Source organism: Rhinopithecus bieti, unplaced genomic scaffold (assembly GCF_001698545.2).
Source record: "Rhinopithecus bieti isolate Rb0 unplaced genomic scaffold, ASM169854v2 scaffold_33937, whole genome shotgun sequence".
Classification (NCBI taxonomy): Eukaryota; Metazoa; Chordata; class Mammalia; order Primates; family Cercopithecidae; genus Rhinopithecus; species Rhinopithecus bieti.
The window spans coordinates 632,672-648,022 of record NW_016814873.1 but is presented as its reverse complement, the minus strand read 5'-3'; the positions used below and the strand labels follow the sequence as shown (position 1 = coordinate 648,022).

The following is a 15,351-nucleotide window of genomic DNA, read 5'->3' as shown; positions in this document are numbered from 1 at the left end:
TTTTTTGAAACGGAGTCTCGCTCTGTCGCCCGGGCTGGAGTGCAGTGCCTGGATCTCAGCTCACTGCAAGCTCCACCTCCCGGGTTTATGCCATTCTCCTGCCTCAGCCTCCCGAGTAGTTGGGACTACAGGCGCCCGCCACCTCGCCTGGCTAGTTTTTTTGTATTTTTTAGTAGAGACGGGGTTTCACTGTGTTAGCTAGGATGGTCTCGATCTCCTGACCTCGTGATCCGCCCGTCTCGGCCTCCCAAAGTGCAGGGATTAAAGGCTTGAGCCACCGTGCCTGGCCCTCTCCTTCTTTCTTTACGGAGTCTTGTTCTGTCGCCAGGCTGGAGTGCAGTGGCGTGATCTCGGCTCACTGCAACCTCCACCTCCTCGGTTCAAGTGATTGTCCACCTCAGCCTCCTAAGCAGCTGGGACTACAGGCATGCGCCACCACGCCCAACTAATTTTTTTTGTTTGTTTTTTGCCACAGAGTGTTGCTCTATTGCCCAGGCTGGAGTACAGTGGCGTGATCTCGGCTCACTGCAACCTCTGCCTCCCAGGTTCAAGCAATTCTCCTGCCTTAGCCTCCCGGGTAGCTGGGATTATAGGCATGTGCCACCACGCCTGGCTAATTTTTTTTGTTTTTTCAGTAGAGACAGGGTTTCTCCATGTTGGTCAGGCTGGTCTCAAACTCCTGACCTCAGGTGATCCACTCACCTCGGCCTCCCAAAGTGCTGGGATTACAGGTGTGAGCCACTATGCCAGGCCAATTTTTGTATTTTTAGTACAGACATGGTTTCACCATGTTGGCCAGGATGGTCTCGATCTCTTGATCTCGTGATCTTCCCGCCTTGGCCTCCCAAAATGCTGGGATTACAGGCGTGAGCCACCACACCAGGCCAAGCATTCTTCTTTCTAGCTCTCTGTTTCAATACACCCTGCCGTCTCTATGTCTCTAAGTAATAATAACAACAATAATAATAGTATTTATTGAGCACCTAATATGTACCAAAAACAGATGGAATGGGGACTAGGTGCATTGCATACATTATCATCAAGTCTCTCAACATCCTTACAAAGTAAGTACAGGCCCAGTGGCTTATGCCTGTAATCCTAGCACTTTGGGAGGCTGAGGCAGGCAAATCAGTTGAGCCCAGGAGTTTGAGACCAGCCTGGGCAACATGGTGAAACCCTGTCTTTACTAAAAAGTACCAAAAAAACCCAGCCAGGCATGGTGGTGCACACTTATAGTCCCAGCTACTTGGGAGGCTGAGGTGGAAGGGTCACCTGAGACAGAAATCAAGGCAGCAGTGAGCCATCATTGTGCCACTGCACTCAGCCTGCATGACAGAGTAACAATCCTATCTCAAAAACAAAACAGGCCAGGCACTGTGGCTCACGCCTATAATCCCAGCACTTTGGGAGGCCGAGGCAGGTGGATCACCTGAGGTCAGGAGTTCGAGACCAGCCTGACCAACATAGAGAAACCCTGTCTCTACTGAAAATACAAAAATTAGCCTGGCGTGGTGGTGGGCGCCTGTAGTCCTAGCTACTCAGGAGGCTGAGGCAGGAGAATCGCTTGAACTCGGGAGGTGGATGTTACAGTAAGCCGAGATCGCACCACTGCACTCCAGCCTGGGTGACAGAGCGAGACTCTGTCTCAAAACAAACAGACAAACAAACAAAACCCCCAAAACAAAGTAGGTCTTATCATTCCTTTTTTATTTTTTGAGACAGATTTTTGCTCTTATTGCTGAGGCTGGAATGCAACTGCACAATCTCGGCTCACCACAACCTCCACCTCCTAGGTTCAAGCAATGCTCCTGCCTCAGCCTCCCGAGTAGTTGGGATTACAGGCATGTGCCACCACACCCAGCTAATTTTGTATTTTTAGTAGAGAAAGGGTTTCACCATGTTGGTCAGGCTGGTCTCGAACTCCCGACCTCAGGTGATCTGCCCGTCTTGGCCTCTCAAAGAGCTGGGATTATAGGTGTGAGCCACCTTACCCAGCTTCTCATTCCCATTTTATACATGAGTCTGAGGCTCAAAAAAGCTGGCTGGGCAGGCCGGGGGTGGTGGCTTATGCCTGTAATCCTAGCAGCTTGGGAGGCCAAGGCAAGTGGATTGCCTGAGTTCAGGAGTTTGAGACCAGCCTGGGCAACATAGTGAAACCCTGTCTCTACTAAAATACAAAAAATTAGCTGGACATGGTGGCATGCACCTGTAGTCCCAGCTACTCGGGAGGCTGAGGCAGGAGAATCGCTTGAACCCGGGAGGCAGAGGTTGCGGTGAGCCGAGATCACGCCATTGCACTCCAGCCTGGGCAACAAGAGCGAGACTCCGTCTCAAAAAAAAAAAAATTGCTAGCTGGGCTGGGCTCAGAAGCTCATATCTGTAATCCCAACACTTAGGGAAACTAAAGCAGGAGCATCACTTGAGGCCAGGAGTTCAAGACTAGCCTGGGCAACACAGTGAGACTCCATCTCTAAAAAAAAATTTTTTTTTTTTTTGAGACGGAGTGTCATTCTTTTTTTTTTTGAGACAGAGTCTCACTCTATTGCCCAGGCTGGAGTGCAATGGTGCGATCTCGGCTCACCACAACCTCCACCTCCCGGGTTCAAGCTATTCTCTTGCCTCAGCCTCCTGAGTAGCTGGGATTACAGGTGAGTACCACCATGCCCAGCTAATTTTTGTATTTTTAGTAGAGACAGGGTTTCACCATGTTGGCCAAGCTGGTCTTGAACTCCTGACCTCGTGATCCACCTGCCTAGGGCTCCCATTTGTTGGGATTACAGGTGTGAGCCACACCGCACCTGGCCTATTTTGTTCTTTTTGTTTTGTTTTGTTTTGTTTTGTTTGAGATGGAGTCTCGCTCTGTCGCCCAGGCTGGAGTGCAGTGGCCAGATCTCAGCTCACTGCAAGCTCCGCCTCCCGGGTTCACGCCATTCTCCTGCCTCAGCCTCCCGAGTAGCTGGGACTACAGACGCCCGCCACCTCGCCCGGCTAGTTTTTTGTATTTTTTTAGTAGAGACGGGGTTTCACCGTGTTAGCCAGGATGGTCTCGATCTCCTGACCTCGTGATCCGCCCATCTCGGCCTCCCGAAGTGCTAGGATTACAGGCTTGAGCCACCGCGCCCGGCGCCTATTTTGTTCTTTCTTTGAGACGGAGTTGCCCAGGCTGGAGTGCAATGGCGTGATCTCAGCTCACTGCAACCTCCACCTCCCGGGTTCAAGCAATTCTCCTGCCTCAGCCTCCCTAGTAGCTGAGATTACAGGTGTGTGCCACTACGCCTGGCTAATTTTTGTATTTTTAGTAGAGATGGGGTTCCACCATATTGGCCAGGCTGGTCTTAAACTCCTGACCTCGTGATTCGCTCCCCTCAGCCTCCCAAAGTGTTGGGATTACAGGCGTGAGCCACTGCACTGGGCCCAAAATTTTTTTTTTAACTTAGAGCATGGTGGTGCATACCTGTAGTCCCAGCTACTGGATGCTAAAGCAGGAGGATTGCCTGACCCAGGAGTTTGAGGCTGCAGTGAGCTCTGATCACAGCTGCACTCCAGCCTTGGCAACAGAGCCAGACCCTGTGTCCAAAAAAAAAAAAGTTAAGTTCCCAAGGTTATGTGGCTTATGAAAGTGGCATAGCTAGGCTAGGTGCATTGGCTCATGCCTGTAATCCCAGCACTTTGGGAGGCTGAGGCGGGCGGATCACCTGAGTTCAGGAGTTCGAGACCAGCCCTGCCAACATGGCAAAACCCCATCTCTAGTAAAAATACAAAAATTAGCCGGGCGTGGTGGCAGGCATTTGTAATCCCAGCTACTCAGGAGGCTGAGGCAGAAGAATTGCTTGAACCCAGGAAATGGACATTACAGTGAGCCAGGATGATGCCACTGCATTCCAGCCTGGGCAACAGAGCAAGACTCCATCTCAGAAAAAAAAAAAGAAAGAAAAAGAAAAAAAGAAAGTGGCAGAGCTAGCAAATTTGACAGACTTCAAAGCTGTAACATCCTAAAGAAATTATGGTCTCAGAGTTTTGAATAACAGATGTCTCTCTCTATTAAAATATTATATATTCCCATTCCAGCTCCCAGTAGAATGTCTAAGAAATCTTTGATGACCAGTGCAATCTGTGGAGGTTTTACACCTAGAGGAAGGGACAGCACATGCTGATGGTTTGCAGTGGTGGGAAGACCATTTGATCCAGAGGCAGGAAGACAAGTAAAATGACTTCTTAGAGCCCCTTCCTGCTTTCCCAGCTCCCCTCCCCCATCTCAAGCATCTGATCCCAGACCTATTTCAGAATCTCCTGTCTGCTCAGCGGAAGCAGTGATATGACATGATGTGATCTCATTCGAGAGCTAAATAAAGCCATTGTGTGAGACCCAGCCCTGGCCTCTCCCATGCACCATTTCCTGAGCTCAAGAGGCTAAGGGAAAATGGGAGGGGGACTAGGAGAGTTAATCTAATGGAAAGAGAAGCAACACGATGATGGGAGCCCCAGTTTGAATTTCAGACAGTGGAGGAGGGAATATTGCTAGGAGGGAGTTGAGGAAGCCTTGCTAAACCTCATCTCTTTGAGGGACAGGATAAAAAGTATTGGCATCATAGCATAGGCAGGGTTAGTGGGGATGAGGATGTGAGGGAGAAACTGCCAGACAGATTCCATTTTCACAGAGGGCAGAGACTGTGAATGAAATGACAGAGATGCTGGAAAAAGGGTAGATCTTTGAGAAGAGGTTTGGTCTGAGCTGGAGGAAGAAGGGTGAGTTACAAAAAGATCTTAAGATCTGAAGTACCTGTCAATGGGGCCAGGGTAAGTTTCACAAAGATCTTGAGATCTGAGGTACCCGTCAATGGGGCCAGGGTGACAGGACACCATCTCCAGCAGGAACATCCACAGGGACTGAAGAAAAGCAAAGGTCTCCAGTTCACTGCACTTCCTTCACTGCACTTCCTTCATCTTGCCAAATTCAACCACGCAGGCTGGGCGCAGTGGCTCGCATCTGTAATTCCAGCACTTTGGGAGGCCAAGGCAGGAGGATCGCCTGGGCCCAGGAGTTTGAGACCAGCCTGGGCAACATAGTTAGACCCCATCTCTATAAAAAATTTAAGACCGGGCGCAGTGGCTCACACTTGCAATCCCAGCACTTTGGGAGGCTGAGGCAGGTGGATCACCTGAAGTCAGGAGTTCGAGACCAGCCTGGCCAACATGGTGAAACCCTGTCTCTACTAAAATACAAAATTAGCTGGGTGTGGTGGCATGCACCTGTAATCCCAGCTACCTCAGGAGGCTGAGGCAGGAGAATCTCTTGAACCCAGGAGGCGGAGGTTGCAGTGAGCTGAAATGGCGCCATTGCACTCCAGCCTGGTAACAAAAGTGAAACTCCATCTAAAACAAAGCAAAACAAAACTTTAAAAATTAGTTGGATGTGGTGGCATGCACCTGTAGGCCTGGCTACTCAGGAGGCTAATGTGGGAGGACTGCTTGAGCCTGGGAGGTGGAGGCTGCAGTGAGGCTTGAGGGTGACAGAGGGAGAGAGATCCTCTCTCCGAAAAAAAAAAAAAAAAAATTCAATCCTGTGGGCATAACTGAGACAAGGCTAGCAGGTAGACGTTGAGTACAGGGGGTATAGTTCAAACCAACTTTTTGCTTCTGGGAGGTCCCTGAATTCCAGAGCTCACAATATCCACCCAGTGTCCCTGCCTCCCCCTCACTGCCTCTCAGTTTCTGTCCTATTTCCAGCCCCTGTTCCCCTTTTCCTAGTATATCTCCAGATCCTACTCTTCTCTCCACCTAGCTTTTCGCAATATTTTTGTCAACCTCCCTCTGCCTCCACATCTCAGCTTTGGAGGTCACTGGTTGGGAGGGACCCTGCCATGGCCCTCAGCCTCTGACCTGCTTCCTATAGATCTGCTCATCCTGTTTGTACCCAACATACCTGATGGCATAGGGCCCCTCTGTAGGCAAGGAGGGAGAGGATCTCTCCTGGTGGCTGGCTAACGGGTTCCCTGTCCATTGCTCCCAGACACAATGAGCACAGATGGGCACAGGGCCGTGGCCACTCTCCTAGGCTTCTCCTTTTCTCTCCTTAGACACCCACCCAATGTGGGAACAGCATTGTCGTCTGCAGAGGCCTGAGCACCTGCCTCCCTCCCTTTCCTGTGGTAAGCAGGCACACAGCCACCCCAGGCACAGCACTTTCTTTTTTTTTTTTTTTTTTTTCCTGCCTCAGCCTCCCGAGTAGCTGGGGCCAAAGGTGCCCGCCACCGCTCCCGGCTAATTTTTGTTTTTGTATTTTTAGTACAGACAGGGTTTCACCATGTTAGCTAGGATGGTCTGGATCTCCTGACCTTGTGATCCGCCTGCCTCGGCCTGCCAAAGTGCTGGGATTACAGGCATGAGCCACCGTGCCCAGCCAGCAGTTTCTTTTTTTCTTTTTTTTTTTTTTCGAGATGGAGTCTTGCTCTGTTGCCCAGGCTGGAGTGTAATGGCGCGATCTCAGCTCACTGCAACCTCCGCCTCCTGAGTTCAAGCGATTCTTCTGCCTCAGCCTCCCAAGTAGCTGGGACTACAGGCATGTGTCACCACACCTGGCTAATTTTTATTTTAGTAGAGACAGGGTTTCACCATATTGGTCAGGCTGGTCTCGAACTCCTGACCTCATGATCTGCCCGCCTTGGCCTCCCAAAGTGCTGGGATTACAGGCGTGAGTCACCACGCCCAGCCAGTGGCACAGCACTTTCTTCTCAGCAGCTCTGGGTGGGGTGAGGGCAGAGTGGACAGATTACAGTGAGGGAGGAAAGTAGATTGAAGGTACAATAACTGATCACCTGGACTTCCCTGGGGTGGTTAAGACAACCTGGAGAAGGTCTGACAGCTCCACAGAAAGCCTTGAAAGAGGGAAGGTTCTGGGTCCCGGCTTCCTGATCCTTCTGGGCACTCCTGACATCTTAGTAGCTGAAAGTGGTGCCAGGAGAAAGGGAGCCTGGGAGACTCATTAGAGCAGAAGGTCTAGAAAGACATGGCCTAGGAGTGAAGTGTACAGAGGTATGTGGTAAATGCTGTTTCCCTTCCTGCCCTTCCTGCCCCTGGTACTCTGGGACTTGGCACTTCTTTCTGGAGTGGGGCTTATAATTTTCAACTTTAAGAGCACCTGAGGGTTCTTAAGTCTAAGACACACTGTGGCAAGCCCTGATGCCAACCAGGAGTGTTGGGCAGTGCGAACAATGCCCATATGGGATAGAGTAGAGGAAATATGTGCTCTGTGACTGATGCTTGGAGCCCTTCTCTCTGCACCATTGGGAGAGGTCAGACTGGCTTTCACTCTCCATATGACCAGACTCTTAGAAGAAGAAATCATGCGGGGCATGGTGGCTCACACCTATAATCCCAGCACTTTGGGAGGCAGAGGCGGGCAGATCACCTGAGGTCGGAAGCTTGATACCAGCCTGATCAACATGGAGAAATCCCATCTCTACTTAAAAAAATACAAAATTAGCCAGGCCTGGTGGCGCATGCCTGTAATCCCAGCTACTCAGGAGGCTAAGGCAGGAGAATCGCTTGAACCCGGGAGGCAGAGGTTGCAGGGAGCCAAGATCACCCCATTGCACTCTATCCTGGGCAATAAGAGTGAAACTCCATCAGAAGGAGGAGGAGGAGGAGGAGAGGGAGATGGAGAGGGAGAGGGAAAAGGAGAAGAAGGAGAAATCACAACACTTTATCACTCATGAACCTTTTCCCCCTGCTACTTTTTTCTACCTTTTTTTTTTTTTTTTTTTTTTTTTTATTGGGGTTTTTTTTTTTTTTTGCAGGCTGGAGTGCAATGGCATGATCTTGGCTCACTGCAACCTCCGCCTCCCAGGTTCAAGTGATTCTCCTGCCTCAGCCTCCCAAGTAGTTGGGATTATAGGTGCTGGCTACCATGCCCAGCTAACTTTTGTATTTTTAGTAGAGACAGGACTTCGCCATGTTGGCCAGGCTGGTCTTGAACTCCTGACCTCGTGATCCACCCACCTCAGCCTCCCAAAGTGTTGGGATTACAGGAGTGAACCACTGCACCCGGCCTCCCCCTGCTACTTTACCTGCCTAAAATCCTCTCCCTCTACCCTGGCCAAATCCTAACCACTTTACCCTTACAGGCACATCTCAAAGACCATCTACTTCCTTCTGTTTCCTCCTCCCCTTTAAAAACAAAAACAGGCCGGGCGCAGTGGCTCACGCCTGTAATCCCAGCACTTTGGGAGGCCAAGGCGGGCGGATCACGAGGTCAGGAGATTGAGACCACCCTGGCTAAAATGGTGAAACCCCTCTCTACTAAAATACAAAAAATTAGCTGGGCATGGTGGCGGGCGCCTGTAGTCCCAGCTACTCAGGAGGCTGAGGCAGGAGAATGGCGTGAACCCAGGAGGCGGAGCTTGCAGTGAGCTGAGATCGCGCCACTGCACTAAGGCCTGGGCGACAGAGCAACACTCTGTCTCAAAAAAAAAAAAAAAAAAAAAACAAGGCCTGGCACAGTGGCTCATGCCTGTAATCCCAGCACTTTGGGAGGCTGAGGTGGACGGATCACCTGAGGTTGGGAGCTCGAGACCAGCCTGGCTAATATGGTGAAACCCCGTTTCTACTGAAAATACAAATTATCCAGGCATGGTGGGGCATGCCTGTAATCCCAGCTACTCGGGAGGCTGAGGCAATAGAATCGCTTGAACCCAGGAGACAGAGGTTGCAGTGAGCCGAGATCGCACCATTGTACTCCAGCTTGGGCAACAAGAGCGAAACTCTGTCTCAAAAAACAAAACAAAAGCAAGCAAGGTCTTATTGTGTCACCCAAGCGGGAGTGCAGTGGCGTGATCATAGCTCACTGCAGCCTTGANCAAAAAAAAAAAAAAAAAAAAAAACAAGGCCTGGCACAGTGGCTCATGCCTGTAATCCCAGCACTTTGGGAGGCTGAGGTGGACGGATCACCTGAGGTTGGGAGCTCGAGACCAGCCTGGCTAATATGGTGAAACCCCGTTTCTACTGAAAATACAAATTATCCAGGCATGGTGGGGCATGCCTGTAATACCAGCTACTCGGGAGGCTGAGGCAATAGAATCGCTTGAACCCAGGAGGCAGAGGTTGCAGTGAGCCGAGATCGCACCATTGTACTCCAGCTTGGGCAACAAGAGCGAAACTCTGTCTCAAAAAACAAAACAAAAGCAAGCAAGGTCTTATTGTGTCACCCAAGCGGGAGTGCAGTGGCGTGATCATAGCTCACTGCAGCCTTGAACTCCTGGGCTCAAGTGATCCTCCCACCTCAGCCTCCCAAGTACCTAGGACTATAAGCACATGCCACCATGCCCAGCTAGCATTTTGTTTTCTTGTGGAGATAGGGTCTCGTTATGTTGCCCAGGCTGGTCTAGAACAGCTGGGCTCAAGTGATCCACCCGCCGCAGACTCCCAAAGTGCTGGGTGAGCCACCTCACCTGGCCTTTTTTGAGTCTCCCACCTGGTCATGTGCCCTTACTCATTTAACAGCCCAAAGCCTTTTGTTGAAACTTCTCTTGTGGCATTTGGCATATGTGAGCCAGTTATGGAATCATCTGTGTTTTGTGCTTTTGCTTGTGCACACACATGCACACTCACCCACTCAGTAGACTCTGATTCCTTGAGGACAGGAAAAATATCGATTTCTCTTTGCTTGGCTTTCTGCTATATAAATCCTCAGTGAATGGAATAAGAATGAGACAATGAGGATCTCTTTATGTGCTAGAAAGGACACTGAACTGGGATCCAGAAAACCTAAGTTCTAGCCTTGACTCTGCAGCTAATTCACAATGTGACCCTGAGCCACACATTCTCCAGTTCTGTGTCTTAGTAAAGTGAGGGGTGGCTAGGCACTCCGAAGCCCAGCTGACTGTGACACACTTCTATTTCCAAGGTTCCAGGGTTCTAGAACCCTGCTCACCCTTTTCTTTCTTGCTGATGCAGACTGGTCTGCGTGTATCTCCCATGAACAGAGCCGTCCCAGATGTGTTCCTCGCAGGTGGACCCCAGGTGCCCCGAGGCCACACTCGCCGCTGTCTTTCTGCTGTTGAATCCAGAGAACAACTGGAGGAAGAAGAGGCGGGGGAAATAAAGGAGGGGAATGGCTCACATGCTGTACCCCTCCGAAGGTCGGGGGCTTTCTGGGCCCATGGCCGCAACTATGACGTCTTCAAAAGACATAGTTGGGGGCCTGGCAGGGAGCTCGAGGACCCACTGAGTAGGTAAGCCCCCAGGGAACCTCCTGTACCTCCTTCCCTCCAGGCCTAGGCCTTGGAGAAAATGGGAAAGTGAGAAAGAACTAGGTAACTCTCTAGTTATCTCCCTCAAGAGACAACCATCTGAAGAACGACAGGAGTCGAGGAGACCTGGCCCCCAGTCCTTTCCCTGGAGAACCAGAGCTCAATCCTATTGGTGGGCCTTTGGGGAGGATGGATGCTGCCTTCCAAAATATGCCTCTCCCCAGTGGCTCTTATCTCCTTCTCTCAGGGCAGACTGAGGGTAGTAGTGGGTGGGAGGTGTGGAGTCAGGGTGAGTATCAGGACACTGGATCGTCTTGCTTCCGCCTCCTACAGTGGGTTTCATAGAACCACATACTGGTGTCATAGAACCACATAAGGAACTCAGAGAGCATATGGCACAATCTTCTCATTTTACAGATAAGGAAACAGAGGCCCAAAGAACTTTCAGAGATTTTTTTTTTTTTGAGATAGAGTCTCACTCTACTGGCAGGCTGGAGTGCAGTGGCGCGATCTCGGCTCACTGCAACCTCCGCCTCCCGGATTCAAGCAATTTTCCTGCCTCAGCCTCCTGAGTAGCTGGGGCTACAGGTGCGTGCCACCATGCCCAGCTAATTTTTGTATTTTTATTAGAGACGGAGTTTCACCATGTTGGCCAGGATGGTCTCAATCACTTGACCTCGTGATCCGCCCACCTCGGCCTCCCAAAGTGGTGGGATTACAGGGGTGAGCTACCACACCCAGCTGTGAACTTTCAGAGATTTCTTGAGAGAGGTGGTCACAGGGTGGGACATTGGGCCTGCCCCATTGCCAGGTCCCTGACAGGCTTTTGGTTGCAGGCTGAGGACAACCCAGGATGTCTTAGATTAACTCATGGTCCTGCATTGCCACGTGAGATCAGTTGTTCTTGCTCAGACTTCTGCATATACTTGGTGGACTGGAGCAGAAAGTATCATCTCTTCCCCCTCCCGTGGAAAACCCCTGACCACTTCCCCAAAGTCAGAGGAAGTCAGAAAGAGAAGGTCCGGGGGTCAGCATGAAGAGTTCAGTGTGAGTGAACATTGTAGGGGCTGCTGGCCATGGAAGGGCACTGTCTTTCTGCTTTGAAAATGGTCCCCTTGAACAAGTTCTTTTAGCTCTGGTGAGTGGACCAACCTTCCCTAGCTCCTGGGCAGGGCTGGCTGGTTTGAATGAGGGGAGAGGACCCTGGGCCTTGTCCCTGAACTGGCTTGGGTGGGAACTCAGATGAGAAGCAATGCCTGCAGGGCTCATGGCACCTTCCTAAGGGTAGCTGGCTGAAAGCAGAGATGCCCAAATGCCTGGGCCCCGCTATGTAGCACCAACTGTATCTCAGGGTCTTTCAAGTGTCACCCACCTTTCACAGTCAGGTATTAATTCTGCCCCTTGGTTAGAGAGGGAAGGGAGTCCTGAGTGCACTATTTGGCTGAGCAGGGGCAAAGGTTGGTATCAGCAACCAGGCAAGGAGGGAGAATTCAGCTTGCTCTTGCTGTTCGCCTTCCCCTGAACCCTGGCTTTCTTCTGGAGGCAGTACTGCCCTTTGACCAGCAGGGGCCACTCTTGCCCACAGCCAACTCTGCAGCCCTGGCAAAGCAGAGCCCCAAAGTGGGACCAGTTTGGGTCTATGTTGTGCCTATGCCAACAGGAAGGGCTGGGCTGGGGGCAAGCAACAGGGCTGGGCTGAGGCGAGGCGGTGTTCCTCCCTGGTGCCCGTCACTGGCCACTAGATACAGACGGTAGTGGTGGCAATGTGTGTTTCAGGAGGAGACTGCAAGCATCGGGATGCCCAGGCCCCGAGGAGGCCCCCTACCTGCAGAACCAAGAAGAACTGGACACCTTTCTGGGACTGCAACACCAGGGTGGCTACCCTTCCTGGCTGGTATGGACAGACAGATCCCCATGAAGGCCCCTGCCTTGCTCCTCCTCTCCTGCCCCTTGCCTGTCTAGCCACCATTCTATTCCATGTCTCCTCTGTTCTGCCAGCTGCTGGGTCTCTCTGTGTCCAGGCATTGCTCTGACTCCATCTGACCGAATCAGAATCTATCCTCTATGCGCCTCTGTCTGCTTCCCTGGGTCTGTGTGCTCTGTCCCTGACTCTGGGTACCCTGCCTCTGTCTCTTTCTCTAAGACTCTCTGTTTTTTCCTTTCTGTGTTGGTGCCTCTGTGTTGATGAGGGTTTATCTGTTCCTCTCTCAGTAAAAGGGCCCTATTCCCCTAGTAATGATAACCACTTCTTTCTGTGGACCCCACATTTCCCCAATTTGGAACTGAACTTATTTATTTATTTACTTATTTATTTTGAGACAGGGGCTCACTCTGTTGCCCAGGCTGGAGTGCAGTGGTACGATCTTGGCTCACTGCACCTCTGCCTCCCAGGATCAAGTGATTTTCCTGCCTCAGCCTGCCAAGCAGCTTGGATTACAGGTGCCCGCCACCACACCCTGCTAATTTTTGTATTTTTAGTAAAGATGGGCTTTCACCATGTTGGCCAGGCTGGTCTCAAACCCCTGGCCTCAAGTGATCCACCCGCCTTGGCCTCTCAAAGTGCTGGGATTACAGGTGTCACAGCCACCATGCCCAGCCTGGAGCCGAACTTATTATCTGTGGAATGCAACTAAGATCTGGTACTCTGAACAATAATAATTCTCTAACAAAATAATCATAGAATGATCGATGGAGAAAGGATATAGACATTGCCCAGCCTTCTGGCTTAAGTAAACACAACTGGGGGGATCTTCAGGGTTTAAGGACCACTGAGGATACAGAAGGGCTTTGGAGACCCCACTGGGCCTGCTAGCCAGGAGACCCTGAGTACACCGATTGTCTCAAGCCTGCTGGCTAAAGGTTGCCTCCCCTCCAGCTCATCGTCTAACTGGCCAGGGGTTCCAACCCTGGCCTTATTGTTTGGGCACCTATGGTTTTGGGGAGAGGCTGAAAGGAGCTGTGTATAGCCTGTCAGGGAAGCAGCAAAAATCACCCGCTTTTTTTTTTTTTTGTTTTTGTTTTTTTTGAGATGGAGTCTTGGTTTGTTGCCCAGGCTGGAGTACAGTGGCACGATCTCGGCTCACTGCAATCTCTGCCTTCCAAGTACAAACAATTCTTCTGCCTTAGCTTCCTGAGTAGCTGGCATTATAGGTGCCTGCTACCACGCCTGGCTAATTTTTCTATTTTTAGTAGACACAGAGTTTCACCGTGTTGGCCATGCTGGTCTCAAACTCCTGACCTCAAGTGATCCCATCAACCGCTTTTCTCCATCAGCATCTTTGCATGTCTACCCTGATCCCCATTTCAATGTGCTATAGTAGAAAGAACAGGATTTTGGAGTTGAACTGACTGCTAGATCCTTCATTTATTTACCCACTGAGCAATTTATTTCATCTTTCTGAAAATCAGGATAATAAATTATCTTTTAAAGATGTGATTATTAAATGAACAAAAGGTGTTAAAGTACTCAGCACAGAGGCTGGCACATAAGATGAGCTCAATAAATGTTTTTTCCTTTTCTCCCCTTTATTCCATTGTAAATTTCCCTCTCTTCCACCTTACTCTTCTCTTCCCCACTTCTTGGTATTATGTTTTCTTCCTTCCCCCTTTTCCCTAGTGTTTTCTTCCTTCTTATGCCTTCCTTCTCTACTGCCTCAGCACTCTTCACCTAATCCTTACACATTCTCCTTAATATTCTCTTTGTCTATATGTTTGGGGGTTTTGTTTTAATTTCTTCCTGCAGTAGCCAGTGTGAATAAGTACTACACTAATGTCCACAAACCAAAAGCTTGAGACTTACTAAGCTAGACAAGGGGTTACAGACTGAACCAAGTCTAGCTCCAATATTCATTTTGTTTGGCCAGTAGCGTGCTTACACTTTTTTTTTTTTTTTTTTTTTTTTTTTGAGACGGAGTCTCGCTCTGTCGCCCAGGTTGGAGTGCAGTGGCCGGATCTCAGCTCACTGCAAGCTCCGCCTCCCAGGTTTACACCATTCTCCTGCCTCTGCCTCCCAAAGTGCTAGGATTACAGGCATGAGCCACCGTGCCTGTCTGATAGTTGTTAATCTGTTAATCATGCTTACCTTCCTAGGATTATAACATACTTATTTCAATTATAACATACTTATTTTGATACTTATTTTCCGAAGATTCTAGTAGTCCTTTTATGAGTTTTAATTTTTCCTGAATGATTTGTTTTTTTCCTTGAAGTTTTCCTCTGGAATGATTTTTTTTTTTTTTTTTTTGAGACGGAGTCTCGCTCTGTCACCCAGGCTGGAGTGCAGTGGCCGGATCTCAGCTCACTGCAAGCTCTGCCTCCCGGGTTTACACCATTCTCCTGCCTCAGCCTCCAGAGTAGCTGGGACTACAGGCGCCCGCCACCACGCCCGGCTAGTTTTTTGTATTTTTTAGTAGAGACTGGGTTTCACCATGGCAGCCAGGATGGTCTCGATCTCCTGACCTCGTGATCCAGCCATCTCGGCCTCCCAAAGTGCTGGGATTACAGGCTTGAGCCACCGCGCCCTGCCCGTGCTTACACTTTTAAAACTTTAGATGTTCCTTTCATTTTTCTTTCAGAGTCTTGTCATCCAGGCTGGAGTGCAGTGGAGCAATCATGGCTCACTGCAACCTCCACCTCTCAGGCTCAAGTAATCCTCACTCCTCAGCCAACTGAGTAGCTGGGACTACAGACACACACCACCACGCCTGGCCAAATTTTTGTATTTTTGTAGAGATAGGGTTTCCTATGTTGCCCAGGCTGGTCTCGAACTCCTGGCATCAAGTAATCTGCCCATCTTGGCCTCCCAAAGTGCTGGGATTACAGGTGTCAGCCACTGTGCCCAGCCAAGATTTTTTGTTTGTTTGTTTTTTGTTTTTATTTTCCCATATGAATATCAAGTTGCTCCAGTATCACTTATTTATTTATTTATTTTGAGACGGAGTCTCACTCTTGCCCAGGCTGGAGTACAGTGGTACAATCTCAGCTCACTGCAGCCTCTGCCTCCTGGGTTCAAGTGATTCTCGTGCCTCAGCCTCCCAAGTAGCTGGGATTATAGGCACGTTCCGCTGGTTCTGGCTCTTTTTTTTTTTTTTTTTTTTGAAGGGGG

General features: G+C 50.1%; 1 protein-coding gene across 1 annotated transcript in view; it reads left to right on the top strand.

Moving 5' to 3' along the window:
• The window catches only part of ARHGEF2 (Rho/Rac guanine nucleotide exchange factor 2), a 70,666-nt gene that overhangs the window by 4,839 nt on the left and 50,476 nt on the right, over positions 1-15,351 (top strand). The window contains exons 2-3 of the mRNA XM_017852420.1: positions 9,952-10,229; positions 12,024-12,141. Coding sequence (XP_017707909.1) covers positions 9,973-10,229; positions 12,024-12,141 — 375 coding nt within the window. The 5' untranslated portion in view covers positions 9,952-9,972. The remainder of the gene's footprint in view (positions 1-9,951; positions 10,230-12,023; positions 12,142-15,351) is intronic.